The sequence below is a fragment of the Netta rufina genome (assembly GCF_964035555.1).
Source record: "Netta rufina genome assembly, chromosome: 19".
Taxonomy (NCBI): Eukaryota; Metazoa; Chordata; class Aves; order Anseriformes; family Anatidae; genus Netta; species Netta rufina.
Genome location: NC_140143.1, coordinates 6,593,460 through 6,616,607, shown reverse-complemented (window position 1 = coordinate 6,616,607; position 23,148 = coordinate 6,593,460). Strand labels below are relative to the sequence as shown.

Below are 23,148 nucleotides of genomic sequence, written 5' to 3'. Positions count from 1 at the left end.
CGCCCCACAGTCAGTGGCCCCCCGACGACGGCGCAGGATCCTGCCGTGCCCCTCGGCCGCCCTCTGTAGTCACCGGGACCGCCTCGCCCACCGCCACCATCGCCATGCCCGGGTATTCCAGCGACAGGGACAGAGGGTGAGTCCGGGGGCCCGGCCGGCGCTAGCCGCCGCCAGCGTCCGGACTCTTGAGCCCGACCGCGGGGGGGTTGGCTGCGAAGCCGCCTAAAATGGCGGCGAGCCCCGGGGGCTGGGCCCCGCAGCCCTTCCCCTCAGCTCTCTCCGCCTCGAAGTTTCTGGAGCTTCGCAGCGGGCGGCCGGGGGAGGGGGAGCGGCCCCAGGAGCCCCCGAGCGGCGCTGGGGGCGGGCTCCGTGCGCGGTTGGCCGCGGGGCCCGCTCCGGGCGCCTCGGCGCAGCCGCGGCCGCGTACCGGGGAGGGGGGGGCGCACCCTGGGGGGCCCGAGGCCCCTCGGGGACGTGCCCCCAGCACGGGCGGGCCCCGTCGGGCTCCGTTCCGCATGCCACCCCCCCCGTTGGGGGGGGGGCCGGTCGAGGTTTGTGGGTCAGTGGGTTGGCCGGGCGCTCCGCCGACGGCGGGGGCTCGGGGAGCCGTGGGTAGGGCGGTTCCCGCTTCCTCCCTGCCTCCCCTCATGGGGGACGGCGGCTCTGGCGGCCGCTGGCAGAAGCCGGCCGGCTCCCGCTTTGTGTTGTGTAAGCGGATGTTAATGGCCGGCCCCGCCATGCGGTGACTGAGGGGAAATCAAAATGCCGGCTGCTGCTGCTGCCTTTGTTCCTCCTCCTCCTCCTCCCCCCGCCCAGCTCCGACTCTAAAATGGCAGCGGCTGGAAAATGTGGCGTAGACAGAAATGAGAGACAAAGGAAACAGCGCTGGCAGGAAGCAGCGGCCACTCAGCCCGGTCCCCTCTGGGAGCGCTGTGTAGTGTGGAAGGATCGCTCCCAGTTCGTAAAAATTGGGGAGCCGTCGGGGCAGGGGAGGGAGCCCCGTGCTTGGATCTGGTTTAGCGCTCCTCAGCATGCGGCTTTGCTTCGCATCGAGCCTCAGGGATGCCAGAACAGGCTTTTGAGACAAGCCTTTTCAGAACAGAGGGGCCTGAACTAAAATGTAAACAGAAGATGTGTGGTCTCATAAAGTTTGCTTACAGAGAGAAGTCTGTACTTTAAAATACATTGAAAAAACGCTTATGGTGAAGTTGTTCCGAGGTTTTATAACAGACCCTGCCCACTTTCTGCAGGCTGATACAATAGGAGTGTCACTTGGGTAGGAAACCATTTTGATCATGGAGTAATACAGATGTGTTAACGTTCTTACTTTGCAACTTGCAAGTAGGCCTTGTAGCTTCATCTTAAGAAAACTGCAGGGTAATGTGTTACCATAGCTTTTTGACTAGAAAGATAAGCAAATTATGGCATCCACAACTTTAATGTGTTTTGGAAGTTTAAGTATTACGTGGATAAGGTTGATAAATCAGAATTGTAAAGTCACACAGCAGATTACAAAGATAACAGTTAAGTTGTGGAGGAGGAAGAAGAAGACCAGAAAGTTTCTTTCGGTTTTTATATTATGTGATGTTTTTCTCTAGGTTTGGAGCACCTCGTTTTGGAGGAAGTAGAGGTGGACCTCTTTCTGGGAAGAAATTTGGAAACCCTGGGGAAAAACTTACCAAAAAGAAATGGAATTTAGATGAACTGCCCAAATTTGAAAAGAACTTCTATCAAGAACATCCTGATGTAGTTAGACGTACTGTGGTATGTACCCTATCCAACTCATGCAAAAGTAAACAAATAAGTACAAACATGCTGAGGGTCATAGGGCCCAGTAGGCTTGGGGGTGGGAGTAACTTAAATAACTTTGGTATCAAAGCTTATTTCCAGTAATGGGATTTTTCTTTTGCAGCAAGAGGTTGAGCAGTACAGGTCAAGCAAAGAAGTCACAGTTAGGGGCCATAACTGTCCAAAACCAATAATAAACTTCTATGAAGCCAACTTTCCTGGTAAGTGAAGAAAGCCATAGTGTTTGTTTCTTGTAAGCTTGATTAACAAAGTGTGAGTTAATAAGTTTTAATTTTCTCTTGAAGCAAATGTTATGGAAGTGATTCAGAGGCAGAACTTTACTGAACCAACTGCTATCCAAGCACAAGGATGGCCTGTTGCCTTGAGTGGATTGGATATGGTTGGAGTTGCACAGACTGGATCAGGGAAAACGCTGTCTGTAAGTTTCAAGTAGTGTGGAGTATTGTTGGCTTTCGGCAGTGGAAGTACAGTGCGGTGTACAGCAGGCAATCTTGAGAAGAGACACTAATAGACATTTTCTTTTCTTCCAAACAGTACTTGTTGCCTGCTATTGTGCATATAAATCATCAGCCATTCCTAGAGCGTGGAGATGGACCTATTGTGAGTATTTCTAAATGAAAGAGGAACATAATTGCTAGAGAAGTTGACTTTTTTGCAGTCCAATTATCCATGCCCATGAAAGTGTGTAGCTTCACTAGTGTTTCACTGAATAAAAGGGTGCCATGATTTGGTGTTCTCCCAAGAACATTCCATAAGCCTTGATTTGATTCTGTAAAGCTTTATAGGATAGGGCTAGATGTCCCACTATGGAAGTTGCTTTTCACTGGAAGCTTGTGAGTTTTGGGTATCTTCCTACCTAAGACGTGTGGTTGTTTGGTAATTGTTCTACTTAACTTATTTTTGCTTGTTTGGGCAACTCAACTCTAGTCATTCCAGCAATGAAGTGCTATATAATGAGCTTCTGATTTAAAGCTTACATAAGACTAGAAACTTAGAAAGTAAATATGGAACTAAAAGCTGGGCATCTTACTTCCAGTGTCTTGTGCTGGCACCAACTCGTGAACTGGCTCAACAAGTGCAGCAAGTAGCCGCTGAATACAGCAGAGCATGCCGCTTGAAGTCTACATGTATTTATGGAGGTGCTCCAAAGGGACCACAAATTCGTGACTTAGAAAGAGGTATAGATAAGTTTTAAGGCATCTTGTGAAAACTGTGAGACTTTCACTGTGAAAATTATTTCAGCTGACTTACTGTTTGTTTTTTAGGTGTGGAAATTTGCATTGCAACACCTGGAAGACTTATAGACTTCTTAGAAGCTGGAAAGACCAATCTCAGGAGGTGTACTTACCTTGTTCTTGATGAAGCTGACCGGATGCTTGACATGGGATTTGAACCTCAGATCAGAAAAATTGTGGATCAGATAAGAGTGAGTATAAGTGGTATTTGTTGGCATTCCAGAAACAAATGGCACTGTTAAATGAAACAAGGATATCTCAGTTAACTCAGATTTGTCTGGATAGACTTGATTGGGCATTTCACTGAATCTTGTTACTGATACAGTCTCTTTCTCTAGCCTGACAGGCAAACTCTGATGTGGAGTGCCACATGGCCAAAGGAAGTAAGGCAGCTGGCTGAAGACTTCTTAAAAGAATATGTACACATCAACATTGGTGCATTAGAACTGAGTGCAAACCACAACATTCTTCAGATTGTTGATGTGTGCCATGATGTAGAGAAAGATGACAAGTAAGTAGTTAGTGGCAGAACCTTCAGCAGGCTTTTTTAATGGTTAATTTTAGATTACGTATTAACTCAGGTGAACTTGTCTCGGTGGATTTTTTTTGACACCAGTCTGATACCCCTAAGAAAACTCATTGTTGAAAATGAGGCTGGCAAAGCTGGCAGCAAAGTGATTGTATAGTGTAAGTAATGAAAGCTCTAACTACCATGTCTTCATGACAGGCTTATTCGTCTGATGGAAGAAATCATGAGTGAGAAGGAAAACAAAACAATAGTTTTTGTGGAAACCAAAAGACGCTGTGATGATCTTACCAGAAAAATGAGGAGAGATGGGTAAGTCTAAATAGTACTAAATAGTAGCTTGAAATGAAGTGAGCTACCCTACTTAAAACTATGGTGCCAAAACTGACACTACACCGAGTGTTAGCTGAGATGTTAAATCCAGAAGCTGTTTAGAACTTGTTGGTAACTGACTAATGGAAGTATTCAAGGAATGTTTTGAAGTTGATAATCTTCTGTATTTTCAGGTGGCCAGCAATGGGTATTCATGGTGATAAAAGTCAGCAGGAACGAGACTGGGTTCTAAATGGTAAGTACTTGAGCAATTTTGGTAAGCTCTATTTGTTACTTGATACATGAAGAAACTGATGAGAGTTGCTTGTGTTACAGAGTTCAAACATGGAAAAGCACCAATCCTGATTGCTACAGATGTTGCATCCAGAGGTCTAGGTTAGTAAAACTCGTAATGCCAGTTGCCCAAAGTTATTTAAAGAAAGTCTATTGCTTTCTTTAACCTCTGCATTTTTCTAAGTTTTCTTCACATAAAGGTGCAGTCTTTGTGGCAAGGCCTAGGCATGACAATCGGAGGACTCGAGGGGGATGGAGGACTAGTGGAAATGATCGGCTGGCTGCTTCCAGTCAAATAGAGAGGTGAAAGCTGAGAGCATTGTGTGCCAGTAATCTTCAAAAGGCAAAGATCATCCTTTAAACTACTACCCCATAAACTGTTCTCTCATGAAATAAGCAGTCTCATTCACAGTTCACTTTGCCCTGGTATTTCTCTTCTCTCCATGCTTTGCATGATTTGCCATGGTGCAGTACTGTTAGTTTTGTGCATACTGTCTGCTGTGATCTGTGGGTCTTTGAATTTCAGTGAGTTTGCTGAAATGTCGAAGAAAATAATTACAATGTTCAATGAAATTTTTTTTCAACCATGAAATGGAGAGAGCAGCTTTAAAATGTACTAAGCCTTGTACAAATTGGTGAGTACTGGCACATGAAATCTGAGAAAAAGTCCACCTCTCACTTTAGCAAGTGGGGCAGGAAAGCAATGGCTTTTCTAAATGCCTTTGAAAGTCGAAGTTCCTCCACCTATATGTAGTCGTCATGTCGAGACCTGCCAGAGAGAGAGACACATTCTCAAGTGAACCCTGGCTTCTTGGAAGCGCTTGCCTAGACGAGACACAGTGCATAAAAACAACTTGGTGACTTTTGGGGGACAGGTATGTTTTTCTTGCAGCTGCAGTTCAAAGGTCTTGGCAAGACGAGCAGTGTGGCCCTTTTTTTTTGAGCTTCTGATGAGTGTGTATGTGAAGGACCTTGTATGTTTTTACTCTAAGGTCCTCAAATGAGCACATGAAGAGGCTGCTGTGAGCTTTAGTGGCCCTACTGCAAGAAGCATTCAGATGTCACTTGATGATTTGTAAAGGGGACTCTTGAGTTGGGAATGACAAGCAAATGCATACTCCTTTATGGTAAGGTTTTGGATCACAGGGTGGGTGATAAGACGGGAACAGACGGAGTGTGCATAACTTTCTCTTCCACAATATTCATGCAGAAATGGATAACTCTAACACTGTTCTTTGCAGCCATTATTTAATTTAAAGTGCTATTGTCTAACGTTTATCTTCGATTTGGCTGTTGTGGTGTGCAAAACTTTGTACCTCGCTTTTTGCCACACTGCAACGCTTTACAGATGTGGAAGATGTGAAATTTGTCATCAATTATGACTACCCTAACTCCTCAGAGGACTATATCCACCGAATTGGACGAACTGCCCGCAGTACCAAAACAGGCACAGCATACACATTCTTTACTCCTAACAATATTAAGCAAGTAAATGACCTCATCTCTGTGCTTCGGGAGGCTAATCAAGCCATCAACCCCAAATTGCTTCAGTTGATTGAAGACAGAGGTTCAGGTAAGTGCTGTTGTCAGGCATGGTGCATAGCTTTCTTCCCAGAACAAACTGGAAGCTTAATTTACCTTTCCAGCCTCCCCAAAATGGACATGGAAGGTAGCTTATTGGGCAGTTATGGTGACTTGACTAGCAACAACAAAACTGCCTGCCCCCAGTGTTCCATGTGCTGTGGAGCATCTTTTAGTGAGCATTGTTCTCATGCTGCTGCTCATGTTACAGCAGTAGAGTGCATGATTCCACAGTGGTTAGAGAAAGGAATCTAGCATGTCTTCATATAATTCAGTGTGCCTAAGTGGAGTCCAGTTAGTAACTGGAAAGCTTTCTAGTAGACTTGCCTTGCTTGGGGCAGGAAGTAAATATCATTACTAGCTGAACTCACTGGGTGGTACATGAAATGTAGTTTCTATCGTGTGTGTGTGTGTATATGTATATATAACTATGTCTTGTCTCTTTAATAGGTCGTTCCCGAGGTGACCGACGTGACAGATATTCTGCGGGCAAAAGGGGTGGATTTAGTAGTTTTAGAGAGAGGGAGAATTTTGAGAGAACCTATGGTGCACTAGGAAAGAGAGACTTTGGAGCAAAAGCTCAAAATGGGGCCTACACTGCCCAAAGTTTCAGTAACGGAACTCCTTTTGGAAATGGTTTTGCAGCTGCAGGCATGCAAGCTGGCTTCAGGGCTGGTAACCCTGCGGGAGCTTACCAGAATGGCTATGACCAGCAGTATGGAAGTAACATTGCAAATATGCACAATGGCATGAACCAACAGCAGTATGCATATCCTGCCACTGGTGCTGCTCCTATGATAGGTTACCCAATGCCAGCGAGTTATTCTCAATAACTTAGTGTATTTAAATGTCTCAGTTTTTTTCATAATTGCTCTTTATATTGTGTGTTATCAGAACAGGATAGTTATTTAAGAAATGGGAAACGCAGAAATGACTGCAGTGCAGCAGTAATTATGGTGCACTTTTTCGCTATTTAAGTTGAATATTTCTCTACATTCCTGAAACAATTTTTAGTTTTTTGTACTAGAAAATGCAGACAGTGTTTTCAAAGTAAATGTACAGTGATTTGAAATACAGTAACAGAAGGCAGTGCATGGCCTTCCAATAAAGATATTTGAAGACCGAATTTTCTTTCAGATGGCAATTTTCTCAACATGTGCACAACTTTACATTAATGGAATGTCAAATGTTTTTATATTAAATTCTAGAAAGGTTTCTCAACTGTGTCTGATTAAACATTTAAGCTTATATAAAACCAGCCTTGCCTTGATTGGGCTAGATTGCTTAGCATGGCAGGCTCTATTTGATGGGGAAGAAATTTAAAGCTGGTTTCTGAATAAGTCAGAAACAGTACTCTTCCTCGTCTCATTAGCATAGGGCCAGTTTCTGGAAAAGATCCATTGGAGTAATGGTATAGCTAGAAGTCTTGCTAACCAAAACTCTGCTGAAGTGGTGTTGCTAATGAGCTTCTGCTACAAGTGTAGGAAGCTTTTTTGCAGCACCGTAACTGTTGCATATGTGCAGACTAGGCTTGAGTGTAATGTGTCTACAGCTGTCAGGCCTTGTGAGTTAGCATGCAGGCTTACTATGAGCTTCAGAGAAATGGGAAGATCCTAGCATTAAAATTTCAAATTATACTTAAACTGGTATTGAGCAGTGATTTTTTTTTATTAAAGTGGGGGGAGGGAAGTGGGCTGTTCATCAGTGAAGATGATGAATCTTTATCAATATTCAGTACATGCACTAATAACTCATCTCAATGCACTGCCCATGCTCAGTGGGCAACTGTTCTAAAGCATTTCCTTCATTAGGAGCCTATCTGGCAACAAGCAAAAAAGCCTTGATCCTAGTTTAAAGTGCTTAATGCTTTCATGTACAGTAGCTTAAAGTTCCACTTACTACTGATCTTCAGCTCCCTCTTCCCACTTACTGGTAACTGATTAGTTTTAAACTTAATGCTTAATTACCACTTAATGCATTACAGTTGAATCTGCCTATAAAAGTCAGGTCAAGATTCTATCTGGGCTATTGTGAATCCAAATCCCTGACTTCAAGTCTCTTGAACTTCCATTTTCTTCTGCCTGTGCTTTGCTCTTGGTGACTTTCCTCTGAGGCTAAGCTTGTGATATTCTTAACTACACTGTAATCCATAATCCATTTTCTTATATGTTTGTCTGGTGGAATTTCATTACTTGATGGTATTTTCTGTGATTATTTGTTGTTGCTATGAGAGCTTCAACAGAAGTCCCATAATACTACAGTACACTTAAAGCTGTAGTTAGTAATGTAGAAAGAATGTTAATTAACTTTGCAAAGCTAAATCAACTGTGGTGGAAGGAAAAAATAGGCTCCTTTCCCCTTTAGAAGGGGGATAGCACTGAAACTGTTAAATCTGTTTCATTTTAAGTTTAAAAGTAGCACTGTTTAAAAAGTGGGAGAGATGCTACCTAGTAATATTTCTGATACTGTTTTTTAAAGGTTGGTAGATTTCTGGTGGGCTTAGACAGAATCAGACATGGATGAAATATTTTTGAGTTCTGACTATCTTACTGGACTCAGACATGTCTAAAACCATTTCTGAGACTTTTTTCTATCCAATAAGGATATCATCCTGTGAAAGGCCTCTAGTTTTATATACTCTCTTTACAAAGGGACATGAGGTAGGGTAAACCTGCCTCCACAGGAGGGCCTTGCTGTAAGGAAATCTCTCCCCTTAACATTTGCACATAAAATGAAAATAAAATACTGACTAAACTCTTGGAACTAGGGCTGCATTGTGGTGGGCTTGCATGAGAAATGAAGTTCTATCTAGCAGGATTTTCTGTACTAGGTCAGGGTAGCAGGCTTTAACAGGGCATTCCTTTCTCCCTGGACTGGCAGCGATTCCAGCTGCCCCACTGGCCTACTAATGCCTTGTCTTTTTCAATTCTCTGTCTGTTCCTTCTCTGCCTTTTGGGATTTGGGTGTATGTTAAAGAGCGGATGTTGAGATAATCCCAGCTCCTGGGGATTTAGCATGCATGATTTTTTTCATTGCAGCTAGTGCAGGGCGGTATCTCCTCTTTAAGCTCCACCTTCTGGCAGTGGTACAGAATCGTGATTAAGCATGTATGGAAATTTCCATTGCTCTGCTGTTGGGCTGGGCTGCTAGCTGCAAGCTCTTATTATGCTAGCAAGCAAACTTTGCCCCCTCCACGCTGCTAGCTGAATATACTGCAGTAATATTTGATTTCACGTCTGCAGCTTTAACTCGTTAGAAAGCTGTTATGTTGCCTTAGACCACGCACGTCAACGTGTAGCTGTTCTCAAGCGATCCACATTTGGCTTTTTTCCCTAGAAATCTCCCTGGGTACATACAAAGAACTTGATGTGTCAAGGACAAATCCCTAGGGATTCTTCCCGCCCCCTGGCGATCACAGCCTGCCCTCGCTGAGGGGAGCCGAGCCGGGGTCCCGGCGGGCAGGGCTGGGGCTGAGCCCAAGGGCACAAAATGGCGGCGGCGGCGGCTGAGGGCACGGAGCGGGAAGCGGGAGGGAAACACGGCACCCAGTGCGCATGCGCAGTGCTCGCTGCCTTCCCCCCCTCATCCCCCGGGTCGTGAGGGAGGCGCTGGGCGGGAAGATGGCGCTGGGCGGCAGGCGGGCGGCCCGCTGTGGCAGCGGGCTTCGCCTGGGGCGGCCGGCGCTGAGGCGGCCCTACGTGGCGGCCGGCGGCGAGGAGGAGGAGGGGGAGAACGAGGAGGAGGAGCAGCAGCGGCAGCTGCTGGAGCTGTGCAGGCGGCGGCGCTTCCTGCGTGGAGGCGCGGAGCCGCGGCCCTGGCGCTCCTACCTCAGCGGCTACCACCCGGGCTTCGGGCCGCTGGGCGCGGCGCTGCGGGGCAACCTGGCGGAGCAGTGGTGGCACTCGGCGCTGGCCCGCAGGGAGCAGGTGTTCGCCGTGGATTCCCCGCTCCACGGCAGCCACAACGCCGGCGTCCCGCAGGCCCGCGATGCCCTGCGGCTGCTGAGCTCCGAGACGCTCCGCCAGGTTGTCCAGGAGCCGGCCGGGCCCGTCCTGGAAGAAGCGCTGGACAGCGCGGGGACGCTCCGGGAGACGCTGCTGCCCGGTACGGCCCCGCCAGCGCCGGGGTGAGGCGGCTCTCGGGGCTCCGTGCCCCCTGCAGGCCAGCTCCCGGCCTTAATTCGTCCTCCCGTTATGTCAGCGCGCTGGGAAGGTCCGGTCTGCACGCTGCGAGAGCGTGGCTTTCTCAAGCACCTCAGCAGCGTAAATGTCCTAATGTGCACTTGACACTTTGCCCTGTAATTAGGGGATAGGCCCGCTAAAGTCACGGTTGCCAAAGTACCCGGAGGTACGGGCTGTGCGTGAGCTGCTGAGTCTGCAAAACATGAAACCTAATTAGATTGCACATATAGACACTATCTATGGCATTGTGATCTTCAATCACTGTCATTGCCTTCATTTCCTATTGTGGATAAGCTAACATACTATTAATTCTCAGTATAATTAAAAAATTAAAGATTTTCCTCTGGCTACTAAAACTAATTATTTGTCTTTTGGCAGGTGTTTTGGCACAATATGTTAGCTGTTTAGAATTTGCAAACAAGAGATTGCCTTGTGGCCTTGCTGAAGTTGGAGTATGTTTTCACTCTATTCCAGACAGTGAGCTACACAACAAAAACCTCAGAAGGTAGACTAATAAAGATCAACTAATCCCTTATAGTACCTAAATAAGCTATGTACAATTGTTTCAACTTTTGAATTTGTTTTTTGAATACTGTCTCTTGCTTTTCCCCTGTTGTTTTTGAAGGAGTTAACTTGCTGACCTTGCTATTGTTTAAAGAATAGGCGAAAGGACTACCTCTTTGCTTGCATGGTTTAGCTCTCCTAGAACTGCAGGACAGTGGCTCGACTACTGGTTGCGTCAGAGACTGCAATGGTGGAGAAAGGTAACAGCAGTGTACAGATGGCAAATCTTGGCTTGCCCCTTTATTTTTCAAAGAGAGGGGAAATAGACACCCTGTTAAGTTTTTGGCAGATGTTGCCAATTTTTATCACTAAAATATATTGTATTTCTTGCAGGAAACAAACAAGCAAACAAAAAGACAAATTTAAGTTTTTAAATTTGTAGTTTAAGTAGTTTGTAACAGACTTGCAGAAAAGCAAGTGTTTTGTGTTTATAAATGACTTGAGATCAAAGAGCTGTGGAGCAATTGATTTGGGTTGTAATTTATTTAAAAAAATGTGCTGCAAATTATAGGCTTTACATCTGGCTTTACAGATTTGGTTTGTTAATTAGTAGAGTTTGCACAATAGTAGAACACGTATCTTCAATTTTCAGTTTGCAGTAGGCCCATCTAACTTCAGCAGCAGTGACTTTCAGGATGAAGAAGGAAGAAGAGGATTTAACTTGCATTATAACTTTCCTTGGGGAAAAGAAACAATAGAAACACTGAAGAACCTTGGTGATACTGAATTGTTAGAGATGTATCCAGGGGATAGATCAAAATTACTGGTAAGCTTTAACTTACTTTATTGAGAATCTTTTTATTATAAAGATGAGAGGAATAATTTATTTGAAGAGGTGGTTGTTTAGCATGTGACTATCTTATTCTTCTGTGGTAAAATCTGTATAATTCTGCTGTCAGACCTTCATTGGCAGATCTTACTGTCAAAAACAGATGAAATAGTTTTTTCATGGAGTTACTTATTCTAAGTTAGCAACGAACTATATACTTTTCCCCAGTGTTAAAAAGTTATCTAGTAATGGTTACGCTTCAAGATTGCTGGTAACCTTAAAATGTATGTGTGATTGTAACATATATCTGAATGTAACAAGGGTGCTTGAGCTCAATGCCTCATTATACATTTAAAGTAAACAAGAGGCCAGTTGAGACAGACTTTGAAGTATCTCTTGATTGTTGTGTGTTATTTTGTATGTCGTTTTTCTCCCCTCATCAGGGCCGAGATGGAAGGAAGAATGTTATTCCTCATGTCCTGTCTGTGAGTGGAAATCTGGACCGAGGAGTATTAGCATATCTCTTTGATTCACTACAGCTAGCTGAGAATCCATTAACAAAAAAGAAGAATTCACAAAGAAAGGTAACTCTGGGGGAAGTATAAGCAACAATGGTCACTGGCTTTAAAATATTCTGGAGTTCTGCTTAAATGTTCACAATAAACACTCTAATTTATTTATTTTTTCTAAAATTGTTAGGTACTTAAACTTCATCCTTGTCTGGCACCTATCAAAGTAGCCTTGGATGTAGGGAAAGGCCCAACAACAGAGCTGCGACAGGTATGTTGTAAGAAAGTGTTTTAATTTTGAGCATTAATTTCCCATGTGACCTTTTGTTATGTCAGGCACTCTGTTAACATTGGTGAAAATCATGCTGCTACTTCAGTTCTCTGAGGCTCACAGTTGTACAGTTTTCCCGATGCTTCCACTGTGCAGTTAGTGAGTCATGGCTGAAGGAGTACAGACAGTGGGGAAGTAGATGTCTTCTCTGCTTTAATACACTGCTTTTAGTATTGTTAATAAAGTTTGAATTTGTTCAATGAAATGTTAAAGGAGAACAAATAACAAAATCCCTCTGATTCTTAATCTTTCATAGTTATTATAACATGTGGGTCACATCTTCAGAATTTCAGAAGTTTCTGTTAAAGTCAATCATTAAGCCAGTCCCCACAGAAGGGAAGAAACTTACACTGGCATATTTTTTTAAATAAAAATGGAGATTAGTTGTCAAGCTGCTTTCTACTATGAGATTATTTCAGCAAGTAAATTAATACCAACTAGAAATGCTAATAGTGCAAGTTCTGGAGTTTGAATAGTTTCTTTGTCTAGGATTTCATACCCTCAAATCTTTACTTATACTTTTGTTTTTAAATCTGGTTTAAACACAGGTTTGTCAAGGATTGTTCAACGACCTGTCAGAAAATAGAATTTCCGTATGGCCAGGTTATCTTGAAACCGTGCAAGTATCCCTGGAACAGCTTTATACAAAGTAAGAAGAAATAGTATTTTGTAAGTTAAAACTACGAAGGTGAAAGGTGGCCTCCTGGGGACTAGCAAAAATATGCCTATTTTCAGTAAGAAGTCATTGGGTGCAGTAACTGTGTGAATAAAGGCATGTACATGTATCCTAAACTAGAAACTCACTCAGTAGATTTTATTACAAAGAGAAATGACAGTTTGTTTTAAGAGTTGTATGAATTATTAGCCTTTCACGCTTTTTTTATTGTTGTTGCTCTGAAAGCGTGAGATGCCTTTTATAGACTCTTCTATGAAAATAAATTTCTTAAGATGAGTAAACTTGCAAAACCATGTCATGTCTTCCCCATTTGTGTGCTGTGTTCTGTTTTTTGACTGGCTCTGTGTTCCATTCTTAAGTACTGTTTCAGATAGCACACTGTGTCTAGTCTTGAACTTAAAAGTTCTTCACGTCTGGAATGATTACCATTGGTGTATGCAATGTTATTTATGCAGATAAAAACCTATATTCTAGTTAAGGGAATATATGATTTGTTGATCAAGAGTGAATTTTGAGCATATCACTGCTTGTGTCTGTGGACCTTGAGCATATTGATGAATATTTTCTTTCCCAAGAAAAAAATACGTATGTTGATAGGTTCATGAGCAGTAGTCTACATTGTCTGTTTATTAGATAACAGAAGAAAGTTATACTCTGCTTCTACAGAAAATACTCTTGTAATACAAAACTAACATTTACTTTATGTACTAAAGTGACCTAATAATTTAAAGAAATATAATTAGGAAAGCAAGGAATGTCATTAAGAAAATGGGTGTCTTCACAAAACTTGGTGCACTGTAGCAAAACAAAAATATATTTGCAGCTTGTCGTCATTTGTACATAACTTAATCAGTCCTTTTTTTCATACATCAAAAGTGGTAATAGGTGTGGTCTTTTCTTTGCAGATATGATGAGATGAGTGTTCTCTTCATGGTCTTGATAAATGATGCTACTCTAGAGAATGGAGTGGTCCAGCTGAGAAGCAGAGACACCACCATGAAGGAAATGATGCACATATCTAGGTTAAAAGACTTCTTAACTAAGTACGTAACATCAGCTAAAAATGTGTAAACTTAAATTCATCTAATAAAAGGAATTTCTTTGCCTGAAACTGACTTCTGGGGTCAATGATACAGTCACTTCATTGGAAATAGTTCTCCTAAAACTTGGTGATATATCTGTTTTCTGTCAAATCTAAACCATGTAGGTTGTCCAGGTTACCTCGTAAAGAGGAAAGAGGCAAACTTGTCTCTCTTCAGTAGGGCTAACTATAATTTCTTTGTCTTCAATTTTACTATGCTCTGAGAATAGTGTACTGAGAAATTGTCATGCTTACCACTAGGTAACAGCAGATCCAAAGGTCAAATATTGATCCTCTAGCACATGCCTTGGAGTGCAACAAAGTTGGAATAATTTTTTGTAGTGCTTGACTAAAGTCTTTTGATTAAATTATACAGTCCAGTTTCTATTTCAGGGTAATTGTTGAATCCACAGGAGCTTGGATCATAGAGAAAGCTTTGGATAATTTATTAAAGATGCCAGACTGTACATTGTGTCCAGCAGGATTTAACCTGACAGTGACTCCATTAAGCTTTTTTATTTTTTATTTTTATTTTTTACTTTTTTTTAAGCAAGGAGCTGTTGCTTATTTAACAGGGTTACTGTTTGGATCTTTATAATTCCAGTCATTTTAAGTCCCTAGAGGTTATTAGTTGGGGATTTTTCTTGCTGGTAGACAACTAGCTATATGATCTGTCTATAAAATAATTAGGCCAGGCAATTAGTATCTACTCTCTCTACTACCTCTCAGCAGACATGGTACTTCTAAACATCTGGAGATTGAAATATTCTTTAAAAATACTTAAATTAATTAGAAAAGAGATCTTACCTTGTATACCATCTCTTATGACTACCTGTGAATATATTGTAGGACTTTCCCTCTTCTCTGTTAAAAGAATAAAATAGTGCAATGTTCTTTTTTTAGTAGAGGTAATAGAAGAATTAATAAGCCATCAACAGCTTGGTGGCTAATAAAATCTGCATGGTTGCAAAGTTAAGCTTTTGAACTTTTGTCTTACAGTATGATCGGCTTTTCTTTTTTTTTTTTGTCATAGTTATTTTTATTTCTCCATAGTAAGTGAGCAATTTCAGTATGTTAACTGCTACTATCCACCTCCCACAACCACCTCACCCCAATCCCCCCAAATATATCTATGCATACTGGATGTCCCACTACTATAAAATGAGGTTTTCACCTTTTTCATCTTCTCTTCTACTAACAGAAAATACTTCACATTCCTGTTTTTGAATCGGCTCTATATTAAAGATAAACAGCAATTAATTACAAGAGACTGATTTTTTTTTAATATATATATATTTTTTATGATGTAAATAAAGCAGCGACATTCAGGGTTGGATATAAATCTGTCATGCTTTTTGCAGCACCTGTGGGCATTATCAGAGCTATATTCATTGTTATTGCAAGCAATGTTGGTAGAATGCTGATTGAAATTTGGCATGAACAGCTGTAGAGAGCACTGAGCTAATGGAGCAGTGTAGCTAGATATCTACTTGTCCTCTCTGTGAATGGAAGGTGGACTTGTTGGGAAGGAATGATTCCCTTTTGGGTATTTAGAAACAAGAAATCTTACAGTTTTGCTGTTAGATACAAACACACACACCCCCAAGAATACTGACAGTCATGCATAGGGTAAATCTAGAAAATTACATTGTGATTTTCATGCAAGGTCTTCATTACTGTGTATTTTTTTTAAATGGAAGTAGTACATTCTACTAATGTAGACCAGTTGCTTCATTGACTGTTGTCTAGAATTACTTCATAATTTATTTGAACTGATTTTGGGTCTTTTCAAAGCTAAGAAACATGGAATAAAGAAACATTGTATACTGAACAACTTTGAACAGAATGCGGGAGCTTCCTAAGTTTTATTTTTCTACAACTTGTGTATAGCCCATTTTTGGCTTTTATTAAATGAGTAAGTAAATCTGAGGTGCAGTGCCCATCTAATTTTCTTCTGTAATGGCTATTCCTATCATTTCCTTAAGTTCCCTAATGCAATTCATTTTATTTCTGTTTACAGTAGGTTTTTGTATGGAACTTAATTTAAGCGGTTGTGGTTTTGGCTGCATGGCAGACGGATGAGGCCAAATATGGATACCAAGGGACTTCAAATATTGCATCTGTAATGGTATGGTCAGTAGGAATACTATTAGTTTACTTCCTGATTGGTAGTAGTTGTCCCCTTCTGCTGTTTCTGCAGTGCCTAAAGGAACTGGCCCATGTTGGCTGCAGATAGTATAACAACATTCTTCCACCAAACTTCTGCAGGTAAATTTCATGGCTATGTGGGGAGTAACACGAACTTACTAATCTCTGTGTATGTGACATAATTTTCTGACTCTTCTACTTTATCCATTGAAGGAAGGCCTGTTGAGGACACAGCAGATGTAGATTTTTCTGCATAACAAATACATACATGTATCAATTTATCTTAGAGGTAAATAAAGAGCTCCACAAAAACGTTATCTTCGTGATCAAAATTACTCCTTAATCAAAGGCATTTTTAGTAGAATTTTCTTTCCTTGCTAAGAACAAAAAGGCCTAATTCCTTCCAACAGTTCTGTCTTAAATTAGGTATTACTTGTAACATGTTTGCACGCTTGAAAATACTGAGAACATAAATTAGCATATGTGGAAAATGAAATAGATATTCAAACAACTCACCTGTTTTACATGAAGGAATGATGAAAAATCGAATTGCCAGTGCAAATCCTATCACAAACGCTAGTAAGATTAGCCCAAGAAAAATGATCCAGGGTTGAGAATCACAACTCTCCTCTGCCAAAAACAAAATTTAAAAAAGGTGTTTATGTAAAGAAATGTTTCATATTTTAAGTATTATCTGTAAATGAAATCAAGACTTTCCATTTCTTTCAGCTTCTGGATTAACTGTTAATAGAACTACTCAGAAGAGTGCAAATTGCACACCACCACAGCGGAAGGAAAGGATTTTGCTGCTGCCAATGGACTGTCCCTTTCATAGGAACCAGAGAGAAAAACAAAGCTAGAATCTCACCAAGGTGGAGAAAGCTGGACCAGTAGTCTCTTGTAAAAGTGAGTCTTTTACAATCATCCTTCATGGTCACTTCAACTACTGCTACTATCTAGGCTGAGAGTAATTCTTTTTGCATAAATTTTAAAATACCTCAGTATTATTATTGTAATCATTATATTTTGAGCATTACATAGCAGGAATGAAATCTCTGGCTAAAATACTTGTATCCTTACTATGTTCTGTACTTTGTTTCTGTCCCTGTTTATTGGCAGTAGTAAACTATTTGACACCTGCATACCCGCTAATGTAAAGTTGAAACTGTTGCTGTATTTTGTAGTATTGCGAAAGTTATTTTCAGCTCTGCATTTATAGGTTCCTAAGTCGCTACAGGAATTGATAAGTACAAAAGTAACAGCTGCTTCCTTCTTCTGCATCTTCACTGGTCGAGATATGCTCTGTTTGCCTTTGAAGAAAGTGTATGTGATAGGAAGATTCCCTTTCTCTGAGAGACAAGACAGGGTTGCATTTTGGCCTTTCTTTACTTGAGAGGTGGGTGAGCGCAGCACTGGTTTGGAAAGTGGCTCTGAAAGCAAACAAACAAAAAAACACAACTGAAAAGACTGCATTGCTGATTGCAGGACAAACTCCAAAGCAAGACTGAATTAATCAGCAACTCTGGCAAATAAGATGGGCATAAAGGATTGAGGGCTCAGTAAGACATATCAGAATAGGGCTGCTGACTCCCAAAGGAACAATAGCAGTTTTCAGTAAAGTTCAGCTCAACCAAGGCAGGCACGCACTGCACTACAAAACATCACCTTCAGCAAACAAATTGCTGAGTCCCACTGCTGCAGATACACTGGATCAGCCAATGCATGGCTATGCAAATCTAAAATTATACAATCATAGAATGTTTTAGTTTGGAAGGGACCCTTGAAGATAATCTAGTCCAATCCTCTTGTCCTGGGCAGGGACTTCTTTCACTAGGTCAGGTTTCTCAAAGTCCCATCCAACCTGACTTAACATTTCTAATGATGGGGCATCCACAGCTTCTCTGGGCAACCTGTTCCAGTGTCTCACTACTCTTGTTGTGAAAAATTTCTTCCTTGTATCCAATAAAATTAAATGTGTCAAGAAGTAATACAGTAAGACATACCTTTAAGCATGAAATTGAGACTTGTGCTGTATTTTCCACCATGGATTTCATTCTCAACTTTGCACTTGTATTCACCCACATCACTGGCAGAGTTGATAGTCAAGTTGAACAATGCTGGCATCGAGTCTGTCTTATTTAAAGTGGATACCTTCTGACTGGCTTTAAACAGTGTGTATTTGAGAGGTGGAGAACCAGAATCTGAGTGACAGGAGAGGCTCACGTTCTGGTTCAACATTACTTCCAAAGTGCCCTGAACAGGTGTGAGAATGGGGTTGGAAAGTATCTCTGGAAAGAAAAACTTCTGAGTGAGTTGATTGTACCTATCATTCAAGAATCCCTTCCCCCCCCCCCCCCTTTTTTTTCCCAAGAATATGTTGGGGACCAGGCTCTATTTATTTCTGTCGAAATAGATGTTTGTGTTTTTTACTACTTCCAGTAGCAGGCAATGCAACTTCATATTTTTCAGTGTTAGTATATAGCTTATAACACTTGATGAAAAATGCATGCCTTCATATAAAATACAGAATAAACGCACAAAACCAACAGGTGCATCTAGATGAACCAACAAGAAAACCTTTTGAGCTACAGCAGCAATGAAAATAATAGAAGCATAAAAAAGAAATATTATGGGGTGTTAATTGTAGGAGAAAGTAACTTTTCCCTTCTGTATGAGAAGGCAGCCAAGCTACTTGAGTGGTAGAATGTGAACCTAAAAGTGAAAACAGTATTTTACTTGTGGCAAAATTAATCTCACATAAGTAGGCCGAATTTATTTTCCCTGAATGTTGAATAGTAGCAGCCAGAGCTTTGATTGTCTATCAAATCAGTTTGGTTTGTAAGATCATGCAAATACACCTTTATGAAAAACTTGCCTTGTCTTTTCACAGAAATTGTTAATATAAAAGTCACGACTAAGATAAATTCTGACTCTTATAAAGAGAGAAAATATATTTTAACATCTTAAAGCAATTTTTAATGTACATATGAGTATGGCAGCAAAGAAAGCTTTGTATTAAAACTTGCAAACAGTCTCAATGTACAGACAGGCAAAAGATTTAACTTTACATGAAGGCTTTTGAAATTTTTCAATCTTTCCACCATTTTTTTTTTTGTGAACAGTTCATTTCAGCACACATCCCAAAACTGAAAAAAAAGAACTTACCTCTGCCATCTGCAGTTGCATTCTGAATCTGCTGAGAGACTTGAACTAGAAGAGAAGAAGGCTTTCAGATAGGAAACAATGGCTCTTATTTAGAAAAATGCACAATATGTGAGAAGTATGTCCTTGGCTTACAGTAGGAAAACAGCAGAATTGCGAGAAAATACATTTTCTTGCAAAAATGAAGCTGGTACACTTCAAGACATCTGATGGCGTTATACTAATGAAATCTTAGAGGAGTGGCTCTAGCAGTTGAGGAAGTCTTAAATAGGGAAACAGTGCTGATCTTAACTGATGATGTTTGCTTAACCACTTTTGTTATATTCCATTTATATTTAGCCTATGACAGTCATTTTAGAGTAGCGGGCACAAGGAAAAGCTTTGGAGTGAGGAACAGCAGTTTGGAATACAACTAAATGTTATGTAAATTTGTTCCAAGATGTAGCTAACTTAATCAACTTTTTCATGTGTGAGAGCTGTGTAATAGAACTATGCTACGAGGCAGTATACAAGAATATATATAATTTTTCTAGTATTGTTCTTACAAAGGCATGAGATCACTGATTCATATCTCACAGCCACACATTTACTAGAGAGAATGCAAGAGATCCTTTGGGAGAATATGGCTGTGACCAAGGGAGAATGTGGTTTCCTTTTATTATCAGCAATATAATTTTTAAAAAATGACATACGCACACAAAAAAAAGTACTTAAACCATGGAAGTTTTAAGATGCTAAGTATTCCTGGATAGTTTGCCTATTTGGAAATATTTTGGCCAAATTTCAAATATTCAGCTGTGAAATCACATAGTAAAAGGTACAGATCTCATCACAAACTTGAGTTCAACACCACTGTAAAACAAGTTGATGACTAATTTGATCATCTAATCAGTAATATTGCTGATATTTCTTCTTTACAGTTTCAAGAAGTAGATGTTCTTAGTTTGTCGTTCTCTGTCTCTGTGCAAAGTAAATGTAATATTCAGCTAATGTTCTGTGGCATAAAATAGTATGTTGTTTTGGTCAGTTCTTTTAGCATAGGTAAAAACGCCATTGGTTTTATATCTTCATGACTGTTCTTTTATTTTTATTTCCCTGGTGTCTTTTTTGGTCTAAGGCCCATGGTCAAAACTGCGAATTTGGACATTATACAATGTTAGTTGCAAATGCAAGGGCAGACCATAATCTTTAAATTCTCCTGGTCAGACACAATATTCAACAAAACAATGTCTCAGTCATTATGCTGCTCTGTAGTCATCAAAGAAAAAAAAAGACATACAGTGAATGTCTTAAAAGTGTTGTTGTTATACTTGACTTTTTTCTTACATATTCTGCAATTCTGCAGTCTCTGAAAGTAACAAGACCAGGTGTTACATCATGTTTCCTGCATAACACAAACCCCCTCCCAAAGTCTAGTCTGCTTTAACAGAGATTTTTATTTTTTTTTTTCACACAGTTTAGCGTACAACTTCCTTTTTTTTTCCTGTGATGTTTGTTTTACTTAATTTCTTATGAAACAACCTTTACCCTCGTTTTGCAAGTGTTTCTTATGTGGAAATGCTGACAACTAACCACAAGACTACCTTTTTTTTTTTTTTTTTTTACAGCTGGCAGAAAGCATGCGTGAAAATACCAACGTTGAGAGAAGAACTGGGAGCATTTGCACGTTTTCCTGTAGCGGTAAGCTGTTCTCTATCAGAAAACTGCAGAATAGTCCCTAAAATGCTTGCTGCCAGGTGGTGGTGAAGGAGGAAAGCGGGAAGCAGCCCGGTCTCGCGCCCTCCTGTCAGGGGGACCAGCCGTCAGAACGCAGGAGGCCGCTGGAGGTTGAGGTGCGAGGGCCTCGGCCTACTCCTTCCTTCACGGGTGCAGTTTCTGCAACCCTGCTGCTTCCCCCTGGAGGCACATCTCTGCCCTCCCTGTTCCCTCTCCCTCCCTCACCCTGCTTTGACATTTGGATGTAGGGACTGAAATATATATGTTTTCTTTGATGTATGCCAATTTAGTGACTGAAACATGTTTGTTTTCTTTGATACATGGCAATCATTTCAACTACACATGTAGGATGATGGAGAAGAACTTCCTTTCTTTTAACTGTCCAATACTTATGCCTACCCATTTCGTCTCTTGAAATACGTATTTCCTTTTTAACTCTTATAATTGCTTTGCAGAACGTTAATACAGTTGCTTCTTAAGTAAAAAAATTTCTGAACCACTGTGGTAGGATATGGTAGCTGAGGATAAGGACTCCTGCAGTTTGTATGAAAGCTAGACTGTGATTGCTAGGACATCACTAGAGGAAGTAATGATGTATTCATTAGAAAAGGAGGCTTCAGATGAAGTTTTAAATGTAAATTATTAAGATAGGTTTATATAAAGGGGCTTCCAGAAAATTTTTTGTGATCATTCAGTCCTATTGGGCAAGGAAGAGCTGTTTTAGAATTTTTGTTGAAGTATAACTCAATGGACTGTATGCTCTCTCAAGTAGTATTCTTGGAATAATGGTTTTAGTTTCTGATATTTTGAGTGATGAGCATTCAACTGATCTGAAGGTTTGATAGTGTCTTTTATGACCGCTTTTTAAAAAGCTCTAAAGTAGTATTTTCTACAACATGGGCTGGGAGTGTCCCGAAATTTAGAGAATGAGCTTCATTAAATCTTGTATTATTGATTTGAGTCAAAAAGGTAGTGTCTCATTTTGCCCTTCAGCAGGGTGAAGAGAACAGTATCTAGGCTGGCGGTTGGCCATACTGTCAATGTAAAATAGTGGAAAAATGAAAAAAACACTTGACATTACCTGTCTGACATTTTGAATGCTGACTCTATTAGTTTGTTAGTCTCTTGAACAGTGTCCTGGGAAGTAATAAATCAGCTTACTTCCATGTTTTTATTTGTTTGTTTTGGGGGTGGCATGGGGTGTGCCAAGTTGGCTTTTGACTTTAGGCTAACATTAGGTGGTTTTCTTAAGGATGTATATTTAGAATTTTATAGCATCAGTAAGATACAGTGTGAGATTGGTGTTCCCTTTGTATTATTCTACAAATTTCCTGCCTGGAAATAATGTGCTGAATATATTTAACAAAAAATTATGTACAGAAGTAATCCAGCCAAAACATGTAAGTTAAAAAGTCTGAAATGAAGATGTGTATCATGTGGTGTTGCAACAATATTCTGCCTCAGGCAAGCAGGTGAATGAGAATAAAAGCCAAACAGCTTTCACTCAAAAGATTTTTCACTCAAAATTCTTTGACTTGAGAATGAAAATAGTATGAGATAACATTATGTAGTAAGATCGTGCAGTCTTCACACTGTATCTGTCTTATTGTAGGTTTCCAGGGAAATTTGCATGTTTCAGTAGAATTATAAAAGTTATTTCCAGTCTCAGTTCCTCATCCTGAGAGGTCCTCCATTCTGGAAGAGCATCTGCTGTAGTAGACGTCTGCAGAAGGTTTTGCTAGAAATCACCATATATTGGTGGTTATGTCTGGTGCTGAATTACATTAAGCACTTCTGCTTTGTCTGCAAAGGTTTTACTGAGCTAGCTAGATCATCACGGAATACCATATTTTTACACTCCTACTCAAAATGGCTGTGGTAGCAAGCCTGCTGTTTATGTTAACTACTTGGTATACAATTGTGAGATTGTATTTTCTAGAAAGCAAATAAGAATAGAAGAGGAAGGGATCTTTTCTGTATGAGTATTTAAGATATCTTTAAATTCCCTGCAGTGATCCTTGGGTTCTGAATGAGAATTTTAGTGTAACAAAAGTTTTCCAATTGAACTAAAAATGTATTTGAACTGCAGATTGGAAGGAACATGTCAATAGGTGAAAGAACCTGTTGGGTAGTCAAATTAATTAAATTAACAACCCCCAAATCTCCAATTTTTTATTTGGAAAATATTTAAAAATCGTATGTCTTCCTTCTGCCTTCTCTCCCCCCCACCAAAGGAAAAATAAGGATTTTTTTT

At 40.6% G+C, this 23,148-nt stretch overlaps 3 protein-coding genes across 4 annotated transcripts; 2 read left to right on the top strand and 1 right to left on the bottom strand.

The window, feature by feature from the left end:
• Positions 1–7,400, top strand: DDX5 (DEAD-box helicase 5). Of its 2 annotated transcripts, none has more exons than XM_084298440.1 (13): positions 1–112; positions 1,599–1,764; positions 1,913–2,009; positions 2,094–2,227; positions 2,344–2,409; positions 2,846–2,987; positions 3,075–3,235; positions 3,383–3,555; positions 3,772–3,882; positions 4,077–4,138; positions 4,219–4,278; positions 5,525–5,749; positions 6,208–7,400. In XM_084298440.1, exons 1-13 carry the CDS (start codon positions 105–107, stop codon positions 6,588–6,590), a joined length of 1,788 nt encoding a protein of 595 aa, XP_084154566.1. In that variant the 5' UTR covers positions 1–104; the 3' UTR covers positions 6,591–7,400. The 2 variants fall into 2 exon arrangements, with proteins under 2 accessions (XP_084154566.1, XP_084154565.1); XM_084298439.1 differs by having other exon boundaries at positions 5–136.
• A 1,977-nt stretch (positions 7,401–9,377) lies between these two features.
• On the top strand, positions 9,378–16,129 carry POLG2 (DNA polymerase gamma 2, accessory subunit; the record flags this gene model as incomplete). Its single annotated transcript, XM_084298365.1, has 9 exons — positions 9,378–9,861; positions 10,317–10,443; positions 10,597–10,702; positions 11,095–11,268; positions 11,715–11,855; positions 11,971–12,051; positions 12,660–12,760; positions 13,693–13,830; positions 15,889–16,129. 9 exons carry the CDS (start codon positions 9,378–9,380, stop codon positions 15,908–15,910), a joined length of 1,374 nt encoding a protein of 457 aa, XP_084154491.1. The 3' UTR covers positions 15,911–16,129.
• A 20-nt stretch (positions 16,130–16,149) lies between these two features.
• On the bottom strand, positions 16,150–19,323 carry MILR1 (mast cell immunoglobulin like receptor 1; the record flags this gene model as incomplete). Its single annotated transcript, XM_084298366.1, has 5 exons — positions 19,182–19,323; positions 18,020–18,304; positions 17,162–17,446; positions 16,533–16,646; positions 16,150–16,265 (listed from the first exon to the last, which is right to left on the bottom strand). The coding sequence occupies exons 2-5, from the start codon at positions 18,252–18,254 to the stop codon at positions 16,150–16,152; spliced, it is 750 nt and encodes a 249-aa protein (XP_084154492.1). The 5' UTR covers positions 18,255–18,304; positions 19,182–19,323.
• Positions 19,324–23,148: the final 3,825 nt, after the last annotated feature.